The following is a 19,636-nucleotide window of genomic DNA, read 5'->3' on the forward strand; positions in this document are numbered from 1 at the left end:
TGCTTGGGTGTCTCACTTACACAAAGGGGCCATATGGCCTTAGCTGGGTATTGAGGTAACCCTGAAAATTCTCACTCCCATTGGCCAATTGTTACAACTCCACATTCTTCTAGCTTTAATTTGTATTCTTCTTGAAGCTTAATTTCCCCAGGAAGGGTAACAGTCACTTATTCCTCAAGTGATGAAGACAGATGGAATGAAAGATATTAGGTGTAGGATATGAGAGGACAGAAACCTCTGGAGAACATGAGGAATAAGAGTGAAGGCTGAAGGCCCTGAAGCCTACTTCTTCAAAGTATAAAAGTAGAGAGTTGAATAGATTTTTTTTTGTTAAGGTGATAATTTTGGTTTTTTTGGGGGGGGGGGCGTTTACTTATGTTACAGATGTTTCTTTTTCCCACATTGACACCCCCCCCACCCTCTCCCCAGCTTTGTTGTCCATGTCCATTGGTTATGCATACATGCACATAAGTTCTGTGGTTTCTCTCTCCCCACCCCTCTTCTGGGGATTGTCAGTCTGTACCCTACTTCCACATCTCTGGACTACCCTGTTCTTCAGACTGTTATGTTCATTATATTCCACAAATAAGTGAAATCATATGATACTTGTCTTTCTCTGCTTGGCTTGTTTCGCTTAGGATAATACTTTCCAGGTCCCTCCATGTCGTCTCAAATGATAAGAGCTCTTTCTTTCTTACAGCTGCATAGTACTCCACTGTGTATATGTACCACAGCTTTTTTATCCATTCGTCTACCGATGGACATTTGGGCTGTTTCCAGATCTTAGCTATTGTAAATAGTGCTGCTATGAGCATGGGGGTACATATATTCTTTCTAATTGGTGTTTCAGGCTTCTTAGGGTATATTCCTAACATGGGTCAAATGGCATTTCAATTTTTTATTTAAGGTAACACCATATTGTTTTCCATAGTGGCTGTACCAGTCCGCATTTCCACTAGCAGTGTACTAGAGTCCCCTTTTCTCCACAACCTCACCAACACTTGTTTGATGACAAAGAACCCAATTAAAAAATGGGCAGAGGAACTAAATAGACACCTTTCCAAACAGGACATAAAATGGCTAAGAGACATATGAAGAAATGCTCAACATCACTAATCATCAGAAAGATGCAAATTAAAACAACAATGAGGTATCACCTCACATCTGTCATAATCATCAAATCATCAAACAAATCATCAAACAAGAGTTGAATAGATTTTTAATAAGCAAGGTCATTTAATGGTAATTATAAACTTTAAATTATCACAAAATTTTTTTTTAAGATTCCAAACTTTAAAAACTGCATTTATTTGTCTGCAGAATATAGGCATGGACCAGCTTTTTCACTTCTCATACTTTGAAGAACCTGAAACACAGAAGAGAGTTTATTGTAAATGGCTAAAGATAAGAACAGACAGTAATCAAATGTTTGAATTTAGAGACACCATTTTTACCCACTATAATTCTATCATTTTAATAGATTCTAATTTTGGCAGGGACATAATGAACTCAGCACTCTTACTAGCTGATGGTATTATAAATTAGCACCATGCAGCAAATCATAAATTGTACCTACCGTGGCTCAGGAGTTCTACTTCTGGAAATCTATCCTTTGAAAAGTACAGAAAGAGCGAAACACAACAGGTTATTTGCCATGTTTATGAGAACAAAAACCTGAAAACAACTTAAATGTCCGACAATTAGAAAATTGTTCCACTTAATGGGCCATTAAAACTTGTAATAAAACTATATATTAACCTCTAAAGATGTCAATGATAGAATAAGGCAAAAAAAATAAATAAAATAAAATAAAATAAAATAAAATAAAATAACATGCAATGTTATCTATCCCATGATAATTTCTTAATTCAGTTGTATAGGAAAAATATTTGGAAGCATTTTAGAATATTTCCATCAGTGGTTTTGCTACGATCATTTTGCATCTTCTCAATTTTCTGAAATCTCAACTGGAAGAAAAAAACAAATGCATGACTAAAAAACTAAAGTCACTCAAATTATCGTCAGGCAGTTTATATATTGGAACTCAGATGTGTATCACTGTGGATAATAAAATACCAAATGCTTTAATTTAAATTAAATTTATCTATTTCCTAGTGCACTCTCATGCACATTTTCCAGGGTGAGTTTTATCAGGATAAAAGGTAGTTAAAAGATTTAACACTATTACCCACATCCCATTGACTCACTGAATACTGGGCAAGTTTTGTCAACTTCTGTCCCTAGTTTCCTGACATGGAAAATGGATATGATTGTTTGTACATCCCAAGATGGTTACAAAAACTAATGGGTTAATAGGTGTAATCTGCCAGGAACAGTGCCTGATATGACCTAAGTATCAATTAACTTCTTCTTTTCCTGACCCTGATTAAGCCTTTTCACTATACATATGATCAAGCTTTCTTGAGTTAAAATTTATCATCAGATATTTTTTTCTAAAAGTGTTTAAGTTCTTACATATCTAGAATGTTTTAAACCTAACAGACAAATTCATGTATTGTTGTGTTTACCTATAGGATTAGAGGATAATTTAATCTTATCAGCCTAGTCTAGTATATTATAGATTATTGTCTTAGTTTGTTTTTGTCTTAAGAGTTACCAGGGAAATTCCAGGAAGGTAATATTTAAGTATCAGAATATGAAAAGTTAATGTTTATTAATGTTGTCTTATTCTCATAGTTCATTAAAAAATGCCTCAACTAAGTTGGCCTCATCTAAGTCAAGGGGTTCAAGGACCAAGAAGAGTATGGTCTGAGGAGTAGAAACCCAGCTTGCAGTTCAACTCTTTTACTAAGGCAGGTGCACTCCTGTTGTTGTTCAGTAACTGGATAATTTGACATATTATCCAAGGTATTTTTCCCTCCATCCCCTGAGTCAAGGCTTGGGATGGGTAGCAGCGGTAGACAGACCAACTAGAAGTCCTCGCTCACTCAGCTTTACAATTCAGTTCCCAGCTTAATAAGAGTCTGAAAAGCAAGACTCTTGTTTGAAAGAAGCCAACTTAGTTGAAAGAGAGAATAAACATGTGGGTTCTGTTGGGCCAGAGCTTCGATGGCTGCTCATCAGGTAGCCACAGAGCAGGGAAGAGGTAAGATATGATGTGGAAAGATTTCCTGCAACCAGAAATGGAGATGCAGGTTGAAAGAGCCTGACATAATTATTCAGCGGGGATGACACTACTGCGTAGAAGCTTCCTGGTCCCTGGGAAGGGCTCCTGGACTGTGACATCCTGGGCCTTGACCAGGGATGGGGGGGAGTTACATAAGGTAATAGAAACCAAGAAATTTAAAGCAGAATCTGAACAAAAGAAAGATTTGCACCTATTTTTCAGGGCATAGCCTCTCAGAGTTGTTTAGTGACCACACGGCTGGGGGACATCACCAGATATATGAGCTTGAGGACAGCCTCATAGTCCATTTGAAAGTGGCAAAGCCAGGGAGACCAGAAGAGGCCTGGGGTCTGAATGCAGAAGGTCCAGCAAGTCTGGCCTGGAGAAGAGAGCCACAGTGGTGGGGCCATGGACACTCACAGCAGATGTCAGCTCAAATATACCCAAGACTGGGGGCCAGAGCACTAGCTGGGGTCAGAGGAGGGAAAACACATGAGTGTTTTCATTCCAGTCTCTACAGTACAAACATACACTCCTCACTGAACCTGGAGGAGGAGGAGGGGGTGGGGGAGGAGGAAGATGGCTTAAGAAGTAAAGAGCCCCCATAGGGATTCTTAACATTGAATTGATTCTGTATTTACTCAAAGATGATGATGAGCCTTAATGGGACAAGATCAACAGTTTTCCCACCACCTGAGTCATGACGGTCTTACTGGGTTCTCAAGGACAAGCGGAGTACGTTGTAGAAAGTAAAGTTATATTTCTTCCCGTCTAAATTGTGTTCATAATTGTCAATCCTGCTTCAGTGTCAGCAAGTCCAGCCAGGACTCAGAGCAGATTCCAGCTTGCGGCCACAGCCTCGCCGTCTCATGTCTGGAGGAAGAGCCATTCAGATAATCTTTCAGCAAATTAATTTCCTTTATAATGGGTAGGGCTTTTGCCACCAAGCCCATGTAGTCTCTCTCTTCCCTTGGGGACCTGGTCCAAACTGCATGGTGCAGGGGACTCGGTCCCTCTCATCTTGGAGCACTCCCAGTGAATCTGGCGCCTCAGGCTCGTCTTCTACAACAGAGTTGTTGGAAGGACACATTCCTGGAAGAAAAAGTCTTCCAAAAAGGAAGAAAGTGATCAAAGAGGACCAGAAGAGTTCCTAAAAATAATTGAGTTGTATTTAAATCCCTTTACTAAAAGCTCTGCCTCGAATACTGTGTCTTTGGAGCCCATTTTACTGATCTGTTCTGGATAACCCAGGATTAAAATAAGAGGAAAAGGTGGAGGGTGAAGGTTTGAAGGACACACTGACCCCACCCCCACCCCCAGGTGCTAGCTTAGGAGGTCCTAGCATTTGGTTTTCTGCTAACCCAAAGAGCCATCTGTCCAAGGAAGGTCAGTGGACATCAGAGAAGTCCTGCCTTGACCTTTGAGGGAACCTCCCATCCAATTCTTGCCATTCTCCTCTATATACATGTGGAACCTTTTATAAAACTCAAAAATATTCCTACAAGAAGTCCATTAGAATAGATGAGAACTTATTTCAATTAATTTAACCACAAGACCCATTACACGTCAGAGAAATAGAAAAGAAATTATTGGCTTTCTCAAATTATACTCATTGACAGGGTTAGGAGCACAAACCAGGTAGAGATCTTGCCAAACACACCAAGCTTCACACACATACACATGCATGTACACACAACACACCAAAACCCACTTTCATGATTCATTCAACCTTTTGTCCCATAGAAAAACCAAAAGTTTCAACAAAAGAACTCCCTCTCTTATTTTCACAAAGAAATGGAAATATGTCTTTCCTCTAAGATTTTTTTTTTTAAATTTTAATCAGATTTGGCCTTAAGAGTCTTCCTGAGTAGCTGCATCCTGCGGAATCCTCCCTCAGATGGGGCATCCCTCCAGAGTTAGATGGATCCCGCCCTGCATGTCCTAGATCTCACCTTTTCCAAGTTCCAGAGAGAATGACCAGCATCGTATCTCCACAGGACCAAGCCCTAAACCCCCAAAGTTCAGAAGGCACAATAACATCCTGGAGCCGAACGCACCCACCGGCGGCACAACCTTCCGTCTGAGCCACAGTGCTCTTGGTCCGGGGCTGCAAAGTTAAATGCCTAAACTGGTGAGGTAATAAGAGATGGTGGGGACTGACAAACCAGAGAACACCTGCCTCCATCAAAAGGGAAGGTCAGCCCTGCCAGTTTGGCTCAGCGGTTGAGCGTCAGTCTGCGGACCAGAGTCCCGGGTTCGGTTTCTGCTAGGGGCACATACCACACAAAAAAAGGGAAGTTCAATCTTAAAAAATGGTTTGCTGGATAATCTTATCAGAATATGGTCCCGAGGCTACCAGTGAAGACTGCAGCAGACAAAGTGCTTCCCAAGGAGAAGCCTAGACCCACCCCCTGCTGTGTTAGGAGTTTTGCTATAACACAGCCACTGCCTGGGGGAAATGTGAGAGGGAAGAGAGTAGATAGATGCCTCTGGGCTTTCCCTGGGTGCTTATAAAGTCATCCCTATTAGCCAAACCATCTCATTTCAGAGCTTAGACTGCCATTAGAAGAAATGTCCCCAGTGCTTAATTTTACACAGAGATGATCACAACCTGCAGAGGAGGTAGTAGCAATCCACCACATACAAGCTTCCTTCTGTCCAAAACTCTTTCCCAGGACCGCCGCCAGGACAGGCCACAGTTTAGAAGTGTATGGTGGCAACACATCCTGGCCTCATAATAGACACTATGTTACCCATGTATCTCTCTCCAGAGCCCCTCTGACCCAGCACAACTGGCACCTCATTCTAGCACTGAGGGTGGCCTTTGTCCAGGGACACGACCTCCACAGGATCACAGGCAACTCTGAACAAAATTCAGAGCCTTTTGTGATGTGAAATGCCAAAGTCATAGCCACTGGTGACAAACAGAAAGAGAAAGCAATGGTGGTTTATTGACCATCTTGCCACCAAGCAATGCCGAATCCCAAAACAGCTTCTTACACCTGGAAATCTAATTCTAAATGAGCCTCACCTAGACCTTGACATTAATCCCTACCCCCACCAAGGCCAAATGCTATGGCTTCACATGGCCCACTACCCTCTCCATCCACATATGAACTTGCTGATTTGGTCCCCAAGTGGACCTATTCAGCCTGCCCGGGAAGTTAATCTCCATCCCGGCCATCAGCAGAATCTCATGTACTTTGTTTGGGATTTTGCCTCTCAGGAATGTTGCTGATCTTGCACAGCCTGTTCTGACCCCATCATCTAATCCCCAAATGTGACCATCTCTGCCAGCATCAGGAGTCCACTCCTCAGATCTACCCCAAGGGCAAGAAGAAGGGGCAAATGGGGCATCAGCTTGGCAACTTACTCTCAAATGGGGCAGGAAAAATGTTCTTTGAACTGTACGTGCACCTTCCTCCACAGCCCCACTGTCCCTTCCATCAGATTGAGCAACTTGCTTGTTACAGTGCGTTTAGTTCCAGATCCCAACAAGTCTCTCTTATTTTGATAGCAATCGTATTATAGGCTGGAACGAGGGGTCTCATTTGTGTAACACTGAGCCACAGCAAGGGCCAAAAATCTACTTTCTAGACTTGGAGAAGCAGGCTGCTATTTCGAGTGGCTTCGTTAGCTTGGCGGAATATAAGAGCTGCTACAATAAACTCCTTTGTTATTACTGAGAAAATGCTGCCTTATAACAAGGCCAACTTTTTTTAAAAGTGCGTGTGTGCGTGCACACGCAAGTGTGTACATGTTTGTATATGTTATCACCATGCAGCTTTATGTATGGCAATCGAGTACTTATTTCTTTTTCTAGAGACTTCAGAATCCAGAAAACCTTTTGATGTATTAATTAGGGTAAAAAATAAGCTTAGGTCTATGATAAGTGATTCTGGAGGCGTTGCCTTCCCCTTGGGCTGCTTACCAGTTAATTTGGGGACATAATAATAGATCTTTCAAACTAGCAAACTCCACCTCGGTGCTTTCACAAGATGGTCTTGTTTCAGTCATGGCTCAGCATGAAAATACCATACCCCCAGGGGGAGCATTCTGAATTTTTTGATATCTATATTGCAATTTAAGAGAAACACTTTACCAGACTCCTGGTTGGAGAGATAACTCCAGCTGCAGACATCATGCTCTGGCGACAGGCGTACTCGTCACTGCCGCCATCTGCCCAGGGCCCTTTCTCCTCATTCTTCAAGCCCACAGCACAGCTAGCATGTTGGGTGTTGTTTCTCAACAGCTCTTTAGCCATGGATATATGTGGTTCAGAAATATTGATATAGTTCTGATGATCTGGGTCTTGTTTCTAGAAACCATATTTAGTTGTCAAATAGCATAACAGTCAGATTTTGAAGATTTAAATCAATATATTTCAAAATTGTAACAGATAAAGTTTCATTTAAGTGATAAGGGAAGTGCTTAAGTTATGGAGAGAAAAACCATTGCTCAGTATGCTGTATTTTGTTCATCTATAACCTTAAAATGTTGTGTAATGGGCAGCTGCATTAAAAAGATTATAGCAACATGGAACAGATCCTGTACTTTAATGAATACAGCACAAAACAAAGCATTTCTGTTACACAACAAACATGCAAGAAAAAAACTAAGGCAGCCACCTGCACATTTACAAACACTATGACCATGCTAAATGCAACCATCCAATGAGGCCAATAGGACAATCCATTCCCACCACTGCAGAATGTATCCTCCCTTTAGTCACCTAAGTAGAACTAGTATACAAGGGAAAAAACACCATAAAAACTATAATTATACACCTGGCTATTTCTGCCCTAAGTTTCTAGAATGAGCGTTTCTTTTCTAGTAGCTGTCCTTCTCTTCTGTCCCTAAACATGGTCCCACTGCTACTTGGAAAAGACCTTTTCTTCTTCCTTTAAAAAAAAAATTCTTTCAAGAATCAGACTTCCAAGTTGAATGGACTTGAAGTTTGCCACTTCCCTCTGCTTAGACTCCAGATTTTTAGCAATAGCACACCCGCAACCCCCTGCCAGCTGGCTTCCAGCCCATTCCTATTCCACATCTCAAATGCTGGGTCTGAGTGCCTTTCCCAGCCTCTCTGTAGCCCCCACTACTTCCCACCCTCACATTTTCATGATTCTCCCATTCCTGACTTTAGGATCCATCTTGCTTCTCTACCACCTTCCTGCCACCTTCTCTCTAATGGCTCCTCCTTCCTGTCAATGATATCACTTAGGGCTCATTTCTAAGGCCTTTCCTCTCGTCATTTTTTTACCTCCTTTGCTGACTAACCCATTTTCAGGCCTTCAAGGTTTGCCTCTCCATGGAACGAGCCCATAAAACCAACCCACACCTTCTACTGCCTAATGGACACTCCTGAGCTGTGCACCCTGATAACAGTGGTGACACTATGGTGCTTCACAGTTTGCAAGGAAAGTCATTTGATTGGTATCACCAGACTACTGCTGTGCTCTCCAGCAGGGTTGTCCCTTAGGGAGGGCCTCTCCCAAGGGAGATCCCTTTGGGATAGAAATGCCTCTTCCTTTCTGTGGCCTGATATTTTTCTTGCTGAAGAGACGCCACCACCATAGTGTGGGTTTATGGAAACCTCCTCTCATGACCCAGCTGTTAAGATCCTGTTAGAGATTCAGTGGTTAGGAGCTTGGGGCCCTGGACAGTGACAGGAGGTGAGTATATAGATGGAAGTTGTCTCCAAATCTCACACAGACCTGGACTCAGTCCCCATTCCTGATATTTCTTAACCGTGTGGCCTCTAACTGTATTTTATTTTCTTCCTCTGTAAAATGAGGACTGTAAATAACTCAGAGGATTGTTATAAACTAACTGGAATGTATACATAAATTGACTGGCACATACAAAGGGCTCAATAAATGATGGACATAATCATTCTAACATCCTAAACCTTTACCTCAGAGTCTTTGGCTCCTTCCAAAACATCACTGAGAACTTGTATGTATTCAGTTGCACCTTTAAGGATATCAACTTTGCTAGGTTTCCTGCTTTGAGGAAGAAATGGCACCAATGCCTTCAGTTTGGCAAAACCACGATTGAGATTTTTTATCTGGAAAACGAAAGGGCACAGTGAGACACAAAGAAGTTAATTTATACAGACATCCCCCAAACCACAGGAGGGGATTTTGAAGGTTCACTTCCACAGCTCTTCTCTGGGTGAGGAATCTAAGCAGACACATGCCAAAGAATCACCGCTCCACCGGCAGTGAGCCCTGGCAAGGAAGGGGAGGCAGAGTGACATCAACTCAGTATTGGGGTTCCCCTCCTCTCCTCTGAGAACACACCCACTGCACTGTGATGTAGAGGCAGTAGGGGGACTGTCTAAAAGCTGAGTCAACACAACAGGATTTAAAGTCCATCTCTACCATTTAGCTTTACAAGAGTATGTAAGATACTTCATATCACCAAGCTTTGATTTATTTATCTGCAAAGTGAAAAAACACCCACCTTGTAGCTTTTTTGTTATAACTCTCAACTTCTTGCCCAGCTGAATTGATGATTTATAGTAAGTGTTAGAATCCAGAGAGTCAGCATGTTGGTGCAACTTGAAAGGTAGAATGAGATGCCTTTTTTTTTTTTAATTTCCAGGGTCTAATTCCTCAGCACCAAAGCCTGAAACTCTGATGATCACCCCCCTCTTCCCCCAGGACACAGGTCCTGAAAGACTTGGCTCCCACTAAAGTGCAAAACCAATATATTCACATAGCAAACCCTTTCCCACCCCACATCAACTTTTCCCAACTTGCCTTTAAATCTACTCTTCCACACACCGTTTCCCAGACAAAACTCCTGGTTGATTCACTGGAGCTACATTTCTAAGAGGCCCGGGTGTGCAGGAACAGTCCCTAGTAGAACTTCTTTCTCAGACCCCAGCCTAAATGTCCCCCCTGCCCCTTCCACCATTCACCCGTCCCTCTCTGGGATCCTCCTCTGCTGCAGCCCAACACCCACAGATTGCAAAGGGACCACAGGAGACCAGATCTGCCAAGTTTCGGCGCGAGTCTAGTTCGAAAGACTAAGAGCTACCAGTAGATGCCGCTCCTGCTGCGGCCCACGGGACCATTCCGGCTGGCGTTAGCGCGAACCCGCCTGACCCGCACTGGGCACGTTCTCTCTCGGCTGGGGGTCAACCGAGTCTGGGTGCACACGGGGGCGTCGTGGGCTTTGTTCCATTAGGCCCCGCTCTCCCCATTTGAGCTCCGAGGCACAGACGCAGAGCCCAGGGAAAAGGGGTGGTGAGAGCCCTGTGCGCCCCAAGCACCTGCCCAGCGCACTGGGTTGTGAGACTGAAGCCCACTCCGTGCCCTGAGCTTTGAAAAAGCACCTGCCAAGGGGAGACATTTTTGAAGTTGTTAGGGGGTCTCCTCTGCTCTCCCCAGACGGGTTCGTGCACAAGTCCAGGTGGGTTAGCACGTGAGGTGGCCATCCCAGCGGCGGCGAACGGGCAGCTGGACCAGGGCGGAGGGTAACGAGGCCACTGTCACTGACGCGAGCCGGCCCTCAGAGGCCGAAGTCGCCCCGGTCCCGCGGGTGGGCGGCGAGCGGTGCTCCGGGGCCTGACCAGGTGTGCAGAGCCGGGTAGCGGGTGGGGAGAGGGGAGGAAGCCGTTCCCGTCCCGGTGCGGGGTCGCGGGGCGGCCGAGCCCGGGGGCCCGAGGGACCCGCGCGGGGCAGGGCGCTCACCCGCTCGCGCTCCTTGGCGTTGGCCACGCGCCGCCGCTCCAGCACCAACTGGAGGTCCTCGGTGGACGAGTAGCCGCCCGAGGGCAGCCGCTTGAGCCGGCAGATAGCGGCCAGCTGGGGCAGTGGCCCGAACTGCTCCCGCAGCACATCCTCCAGCACTTCGGCCGGCGGGGCGGCCAGGAAGCCGGGCACGACGTCCATGGCGGCGCACGGGGCCCAAGGGCCGTCCCGGCCTTTCATCGGGGCACCTGGGCCGCACGCGGCGCGCGGGCCGCGGGGGCGGGGCCCGGACCACCTGCGCCCACTGCCCGGCCGGCTCGACGCAAACCAGGTCCCACGCTCCGGAAGCCGCTCCAGGAATTGTTCTTAACAGGCTGCACCGGTGATTAAGGCGAACACTGGATTACAGGCAGCCCTGGTTCTCAAATTTGCCTGCCCACTGGAATCACCTGGGGAGTTTTGTTTGTTTGTTTTAATCCCCTTAGGTACCAATCTCCAAAATTCAGATTTAACCCGTATGGGTTGGGACCTCATTTTCTGATAAATGCATACACATATGTTCATATATACATTTACCAGGAAAACTTGATGGATACACGCACAACTTTTTAAAAATTCATTTTGAAATAAAAATTGCAAGAGCAGTAACAAAGAGGTTCTGTATCTCCTTCAACTAGATTCCCTACTTGATAACTTTTCTCACCTTTGCTCCATCATCCTCTTTCTTTCTATGAATATTCCCACCTGCATTATTCTTCTTCTAGAGCATTTTCTCTCTCTTGCTCTGTCTTAATGGCCTTGACAGTTTCAAAGACTAGAAGCCTTTTCATTCTGTAGGCTGTCCCTCAACCTGGGTCTGTCCAATGTTTCCTCATGTCCAGACCCAGGTTGTGTCCTCTTAGCAGGAACTCTAGAAAAGATGTGGGCTTTTCTCAGTGGGTCACATCAGGAGATACATGATGTTGACCTGAACCACCAATGGTGATGTTAACCTTGATCACCCCATCAAGGTGTCTGCCATGTTCTGTCACCATAAATTGACTAATTTTTTCCTTTTAATTGATAAATACTTTGCGACGAGACATCCTGAGCATCCATTGCTGAGTCGTGCCTGAATTAGCCACTATTCTGATAATTACCAATTGGTTAGCATCCTACTGTTGGGAAGAGCTTTCTCTTCTTCCCATTTATTTATTCATTTTGCATTCATCAGCATGGTCTTATAAATTTCTATTTTATTCAATAAAATATAATTCACTCATATCATTATTTACTTTAATGCTTAAATTGTCCCAGATTTGGCCTGTGGGAGGCCCTTCAGGCTCCGCTCATCTGTCCTTTTGATATGACCCCATCATTCTTCGAGCAAAGACACAACATGTTCCAGGTTCATCTTTAATTTCCCTAGCCCCAGCCTTGGAATCAGTCAATTCTTCATTTGGTGAAATATAGGATTTAAAAACCAAGATTGGAGGCTTGACTGTTCATTCCTTTTGGGATGTCATTGTTTCTAAGCCCTTTTGCAGACAAAAAATATATATACACAAAAACATACACACATGCATACAGCTATGTCTATCTTTCTGTGTATATAAATGGATAGATATATTTTAAAAGCATGAGTTCAGAAAAAGAGGGACTTCCGGTCAAGATGGCAAGTAGGTAAATACGGTATGGCCTCCTCCCACAACCACATCAAACTGACAACTAAACTAGAGAATAACCATCATTCAGAACTGCCTGAAATCTAGCTGAATGGAAGTCCTACAGCTATGAAATTAAAAAAGAAGCCACATGGAGATTGGTAGGAGGGGCAGAGGCACAGACAGGCTGGTCCCACACCCACATGTGGTGGATAAAATCAGGAGGATAACTCAGCTGTGAAGATCCCCCTTGAGGAGTGAGGGATCCCCGTCCTACACCAGGTCCCCAGCTCAGGGTTCCAGTGCAGGAAGAGAAGACTGTAAATTCTGGCTGTAAAAACCAGAGGGAACTGAGGCTGAGGCGGCTGGAGTCCCAGGCAGCTCCTCTTAAAGGGCCCGAGCACAGACTTACTCGGACCAGCTTCCCCCAGGCTCCAGGATGGGGGAAGCAGCTTGAAAGGCACCAGAGACCTACAGGGAAGAAATGAGTTGTTTGGCATCGGGGCAAGAGCTGGAGAGGCAGGTTTCTCCTGGACAGACATGCTGGTGGAGGCCATTATTCCTTTGGTGAGCCCTTCCCTCATAGGGCAGGCTGATGGCCACTATATCTGGGACTCCAGCAACCTGCTTCACACTGTTTGACTCCATCTTGGTGATTCCCTGAGGCACTGCCCCACCCAACTTCCAGGCCCACCAAGCTATTTCCAGTGGCTTTACCACAGGAATGGTCTGTCTTGGCTCCTACTTCAGATTTTCCTAAATTCTCTCAAACAAGCAGCATCTGGTCTCAGTGAGCCCCACACCTCTCACTAAGTGGCCCCAGGCCTGGCACTAGAAGCAGCCAGGTTTGTTCACAACTTGGTTTTGCCAGGGCACCTCCAAGCCCAGCACAAGAAGCAGCCATCTGCAGGTCGCTTTGTAGCTTATGCCTGGTGGCCCCAGGCAGAACACAGACAGTGGCTGACCTTGCCCCAAAGCCAGCACACCCAGTGGACAGCCTCAGATCACAGTGAGGCACCACTAACCAACCACCTCCACAAGCAATACACTCAAGGAATGGACTCAGTGGGTACCAGAACCCTGCTGAATTTAGCCTTGCTCTGTGTGGTGGGCCCCTGCACAGCTGATCCTCCAAGGTAGTCAGAGGCCAGTGGTCAGTGCACACAGCCAGTCCTTGCAGGTGATCGGCCTAAGTAAATCTCTACCATTGATGTGTCAACAGCAATCAAGACTCAATTACAGCAGAAAAGGGTACAGTCCACACAAGGGGTGCACATCATGGGCCCAGCTGGGGTGAAGAGGGAGGCTGTGCTACTGGACCCTACAGGACACCTACTACAATAGGCCACCCTAGGAAGCCTAGGTGTCATAGCAACTCTACCTAATACAAAGAAACAAACACAGGAAGACAGCCAAAATGAGGAGACAAAGAAACATGTCCCAAATGAAAGAACAGAACAAAACTCCAGGAAAAGAACTAAATGAAATGGAGATAAGCAATCTAATAGATACAGAGTTCAAAACAATGCTTAAAGGATGCTCAATGAGCTTAGTGAGAACTTCAAGGATGTTAATGAAAATTTCAAGGAACTTAGTGAGAACATCAACACAATAGAAAAGGACCAGTCAGAAATGAAGGATGCACAAACTGAAATAAAGAATAATTTACAGGGAATCAATAGTAGAATAGGTGAAGCCAAGAAGCAAACCATCAATTTGGAACATAAGGAAGCTAAAAACACCCAATCAGAACAGCAGAAAGAAAAAAAATTTTTTTTTTTAAATGAGGATAGTATAAGGAGCCTCTGGGACAACTTCAAGTGTACCAACATTCACATCACGAGGGTGCCAGAAGGAGAAGAGAGAGAGAGCAAGAAATTGAAAACCTATTTGAAAAAATAATGACAGAAAACTTCCAAGTCCAGGAAGTACAGAGAGTCCCAAACAAGATGAACCCCAAGAGGCCCATCATATTAAGACACATCATAATAAAAATGCAAAAGGTTAAAAACAAAGAGAGAATCTTAAAAGCAGCAAGAGGAAAGCAGTTGGTTACCTACAAGGAAGCTCCCATAAGACTGTCAGCCAATTTCTGAAAAGAAACTTGGCAGGCCAGAAGGGAGTGGCAAAAAATAGTTATTTATTTATTTACAGTTGTCACTCGCCACTTCGCGCTTCAACTTTTGTGGCTTCGCTTTATTGCAATTTTTTCAAATACATTCATTAAAAAGTTGATGGAGACAGTGAAAATGATACAGCGTGTGCTCGGTTGTCTGAGTCAATTATACACCCCTGTATTACAATTACAATTAAAATTACTGTACGTATGGACTGTAGGCCTATGTATTCGAGCACCCCAGGAATCCTTCAATGCCAAGTGCAACCGCTAGAGTCCGGAATGAATTAACCACAATAAACGAGAGACGACTGTATTTTTAAATAATTTTTCTTTATTGGTTTTAAAAAGAGAGAGAGATAGAAACATCGATGAGAGAGAACATCGATTTGCCACCTCCTGCATGCCCCCCTCTGGGTATTGGGCCCACAACCTGGGCGTGTGCCCTGACTGGGAATTGAACCGGCAACCTCTTGGTGCACGGGTCAAAGCTCAATCAGTGAGCCACACCGGCCAGGCAGTGGCAAAAAATATTTAAAGTGATGAAAATTAAGGACCTACAACCAAGATTACACTATCCTGCAAAGCTATCATTTATAGTCAATGGACATATCAGGAGATTCCCAAACAAGAAAAAGCTAAAGGAGTTCATCACCACCAAACCAGTATTCTATGAAATGTTGAAGGGTCTTCTTGAAGAAGAAGATAAAAAATATGAACAATAGCCCTGGCCGGTTTGGCTCAGTGGTTGGAGCATCGGCCTGCGGTACAGAGAGACCCAGGTTCGGTTCCCGCTAAGGGCACGTACCTCGGTTGCAGTTTGTCCCCGGCCCTGGTTGGTCGTGCGGGTGGCAGCCACTCGATGTGTCCCTTCACATCGATGTTTCTCTCTCTCTCTCTTCCTCTCTCTCCCTCCCGCTCTATCTGAACAAAAAATGGAAAAATGTCCTTGGGTGAGGATAAAAAAAAAAAAAATATGAACAATAAAATGACAATAAATACATATCTATCAACAATTGAATCTATAAACCAAATGGACAAGCAGAACAGAAACAAACTCATAGATACAAAGAACTTTTTATTGGTTGCCAGATGGAAGAGGGTTTGGGGGATAGGTGAAAAAGGTGAAGGAATTAAGAAGTACAAATTGGTTGTTAGACTGAGGAACCACAAAGGGAAGGGGGGGCAGGAAGAGATAAACCAAAGAACTTATATGCATATACACATAACCAATGGACACAGATAATCGTGTAGGGAAGACAAGAGAGGGGTGGGAGTGGGGAGGAGGAGGTCAATGGGGGTAAAAGTAGGGGACATCTGTAATACATTCAACAATAAAGATAAGTTAAAAAAAAATAAAAGCATGAGTTTATACTAATACCTCCAATTCCAATCTAACACCTCAGGTTTCTCCCTAGTTTCTCCCTTTCCTTATTTGTAACTCTCCTCTCCAATAGTTATCCTCAGTATATTTTCTTAACTGCTCAGTTCTCATATATAACCTATTTCCTAGCCATATCAGCTACCTCCTTGACCCCATCTCCTCCTCAGCTCCCACCATGGCACTGCTTCCAAGGGAAGGGCAAGGGGACCCGGGGCTCCCCTGATCAGTGGGCCTGGGAATGGGGAGGTATGACCTGCGCATCCCATCTTCTTTCCTTGCATTTTTCATAATAAGCATGGGTCACCTCTATAATTAAAAAATAGATATTTTTGAAGAAGGAAAATATATTTTATATATTTTTAAAATATATTTTTGTTTGTTCCAAGTTCATTTTGGTGTTGCCTGCTGGGAGGCAGATAGAAGGCAACAGGAGCCAAATGTGCGGAAATGAAGTTGAAAGTGGAGATAGTTTGCTCACTTACTTAACTTTCCTTGAGGATCAAAATGGACATGTTATTGACATTATTCTGTTTTATTGCCAAAGCCTTGAGTGGACTAGCTGGTGTGCATCAGGAACCCAGTGTGAGGACCTCAGATGCTTTTCTTTCATACTTGCTCCCCTCCATCAACTCCAACTAGAGCTTGTTGGCCTCTTGGCTATTCGATTGCTCCGCTGAACCATCTGTTCTGAGGGAGAGCAGTCTGAGCTAAGTTATTACACCTGATAGGGACTTCATGCCGATACCTGGCCATCACCCAATAATGCAATGGTCTAATGAACAAAACAGGTTATTTCTCCTTCCTCTAACACTGTGAAAGGCATCGGTCAGCAATGCCTCTCTGCCCCTCATGGTCACTTAGAGACAGAGTCTTTCCAAAGCATGTTCCTCCATCATTGCTCCTGGGTGTCATTTCTAAAAATAGAGCTGGTGCCCAGCAGGGGTCAAACCTCACAGCAACAAAGTCCCAGTCCATTCACCCTAGTCAAGGTTCAGAGCAGGATCAGGAACTCTTCTATATACACTAGGTAGATGCCAAAGAATTTAGTTCTGGACTTTAGGTGCTTACGCAAGCATTGGAAGGACGGGAACAGGGGGAGCTCTGAGTTCAAGAACTCACCACCAAACCTGCAGACCAGGGAGCAAGTAGCCAGGGCTCTCATAGCTGTCACTCACCCCCCAGTGCTGGAAAGGCCCTGGAATACCGCTGCAGAGAAAATCCCCACCCCCGGGCTTGTCCGCAGGAAATAGACAACAGGACAGGAAGGTGTGCTCTGCCTCACTTTCACACTAGCGATCTCACACACTGTTTCTAATGGAATCACCTTAATTGGCATCCAAAAGCCTGGGTAAAGAGGCGCTGGAAAATGAAGCAATGCATAAAGGCATCCTGGAGTAAGGGAGCAAGGATGGGGGTTTGAGAAAGCCAATTCGTATTATTTTCCACCCTGAGACACAGAGAAAGTGCTCCTTGCTCTATCTCATGCCCCAGCAGGTTCACCTCATTAATCTTTGCCTGTTAATTACCCTGAGGCTCCCCTGGGAGGAGTGGCCCCTCCTACATCTGCCATCCGGGGTGTGCTCAGCAGGTCCCCATCACACCAACCACGTTGAGGCTCAGACTCAACTCCCTTAATCTCCTTAGCTCAGTCAAGACACAAAAGAGCTGCTAAAAAGCAACTTTAGTAAGAGAAGGTAAAGAACGACACTTCAAAAAGGGATAAAAACTGTAAAGAGACATTTCTGCATTGCCCAGAATTCCTATCCAAGTCAACCTGGCTACTACTATTCGTAGTCGCCTAAATTTGTATTATTATTATGTATTGTTACATAGTATGTACTATTTGATCTCACTATAGTCCTGGGAATTAGACTTAACTCCCATTGTACAGATGAGAAAACTGATGCCTGAGAAGTTGAGTGACTAGCGTCGCGCTGCTGGTCAGCGGCAGAGCCAAGCCTAGAACTCAGGTTTGCTGCCTCCACTATAGTTCTTTGTCCTTAAGGTCTGAGTGGCCTCCCTCCCTGCCTCCCTGGGCCCAGCCCCCACGCTTCCAGGCCTGATCCATGGGCACACAGACCTGCCTCTCTCTCCGGGCTCTGCTTCTCAGGCCCCACATCCACTCCCTGGAGGCCTCCACCTCCACCCGCACTGGGAATGAGCTGGGGTTAATCTTGGCCATATCACTGGCAAGGTTACCAGTGGGTAAGAAGTGCTTCTTTGCCAAGAGTAGAGAAGAGGAACAGGCCCACAGGCTTTGTCTCAGGAAGCTGGTGAAAGGTCATTTCCTCACAGGGACCCTCAGCCCAAGGCCCTTAGTTTGCTGCCATGCTTCAGCAGCAGCCCGTAGCTTCAGGCTCTGACAAGATGCAGAAAGATGTCTGGCAGCCTCACGAAGAGGTGGAAGCTTAGAGCCCCGCAGGTTGTGGGGTCTCGCAGCAGAGCTGAGACTTAAATAGGGCCCCAGAGTTAGTGGTGGGTCAGAGGGAAGAGCTTCTGTAGCACAGGGGTTCATAGGACTTTTGGGCAAGTCATTCCAACTGTAGGCCTCATCTTGCCCTCTGTAACGTGGCCATTGTAACAGAACCTTCCTCAGAGTAGTGAGGAGTCACTTAGGCCTTTGGCATAACAGCAACAGCTAACGCTGTACAGAGGGTCCCTGTGTCGCACACCGTTCTAGACTTGTGTGCAAGAACTTTCTTAAGCCACACAACAGCCTCGAGAGGGAGGGACTCTAATTTTTTCACAGAAGAACAACTGAGACACAAAAGTCAGGTAACTGGTTTTCCCAGCTAGAAAGGGGCAAATCCCGGATTGGACCCAGACAGTCTGGCCACAGAGCCGGGGTCTATAACCACCAATCTCTCCTGCCTCATGTAACTCCCACTGCACTGTAAGTGATGGCTACCGTAGCAGAGATGATTTATGAACCAAACAGAACATCTAAAAACTCAGCTATTGTATAGACAGGTCCGAAGGGACCAAGAAGAGGGATGTTCTGAGTACCAGTGCAAAAGCTGCAATCGGAGCTGGTTGAGAGGACACTGGGGTACAGGGCTCAGTGCCCATGACCTGGTAGCAGAGATATTAAGAAAGGCTCATTGGGGCCACCTTGAAAAGGGCCTGGAATCCCAGTCCTGGGACCAGTAAAGCTGGGGATGAGAAATGCTTGTCCTACATAAGAAGGGTAAGATGACAACAAAAGCAGGGCTTAGGGGAAAGTCAAGAAGAAGTGGAGGCCCTGGCCGGTTTTCTCAGTGGTTAGAGCTTCAGCCCGTGGACCAGTGAGTTGCGGGTTCAGTTCCAGTCAAGGGCATGTACCCTGGTTGGGGTCATGCAGGAGGCAGCCACTCGATGTGTCCCTTTCATGTCAACGTTTCTCTTTCTCTCTCTTCCCTCCCACTCTATCTGAACAAAAATGAAAAAAATGTCCTTGGGTAAGGATAAAAAAGAAAAGAAAAAGAAGAAGTGGGGTGCAGACACTTTGGGGAGGATGGGAGAGCTAAGAGGCACATCTGTGTTGTGAATAGCCCGCCCCATGGGCCCTTGTCCTGTAGGAAGAGGACTCCTTGAGACCCAGATGACAGGTCCCTTTTCTATCCTAAACCAACCTTCCCAAGAACAAGTCAGACCTCCTTACTCTTCTGTGATTTTCCCTGGGGC

General features: G+C 45.3%; 1 protein-coding gene across 1 annotated transcript; it reads right to left on the reverse strand.

Moving 5' to 3' along the window:
- Positions 1–1,343: 1,343 nt before the first annotated feature.
- Positions 1,344–11,031, reverse strand: FIGLA (folliculogenesis specific bHLH transcription factor). The gene is made up of 5 exons (XM_036262416.1): positions 10,831–11,031; positions 9,045–9,197; positions 7,230–7,445; positions 1,577–1,610; positions 1,344–1,366 (listed from the first exon to the last, which is right to left on the reverse strand). Exons 1-5 carry the CDS (start codon positions 11,029–11,031, stop codon positions 1,344–1,346), a joined length of 627 nt encoding a protein of 208 aa, XP_036118309.1.
- Between the last annotated feature and the right edge of the window lie 8,605 nt (positions 11,032–19,636).

This window comes from Molossus molossus, unplaced genomic scaffold, assembly GCF_014108415.1.
Source record: "Molossus molossus isolate mMolMol1 unplaced genomic scaffold, mMolMol1.p scaffold_m16_p_15, whole genome shotgun sequence".
In the NCBI taxonomy this organism is placed as follows: domain Eukaryota; kingdom Metazoa; phylum Chordata; class Mammalia; order Chiroptera; family Molossidae; genus Molossus; species Molossus molossus.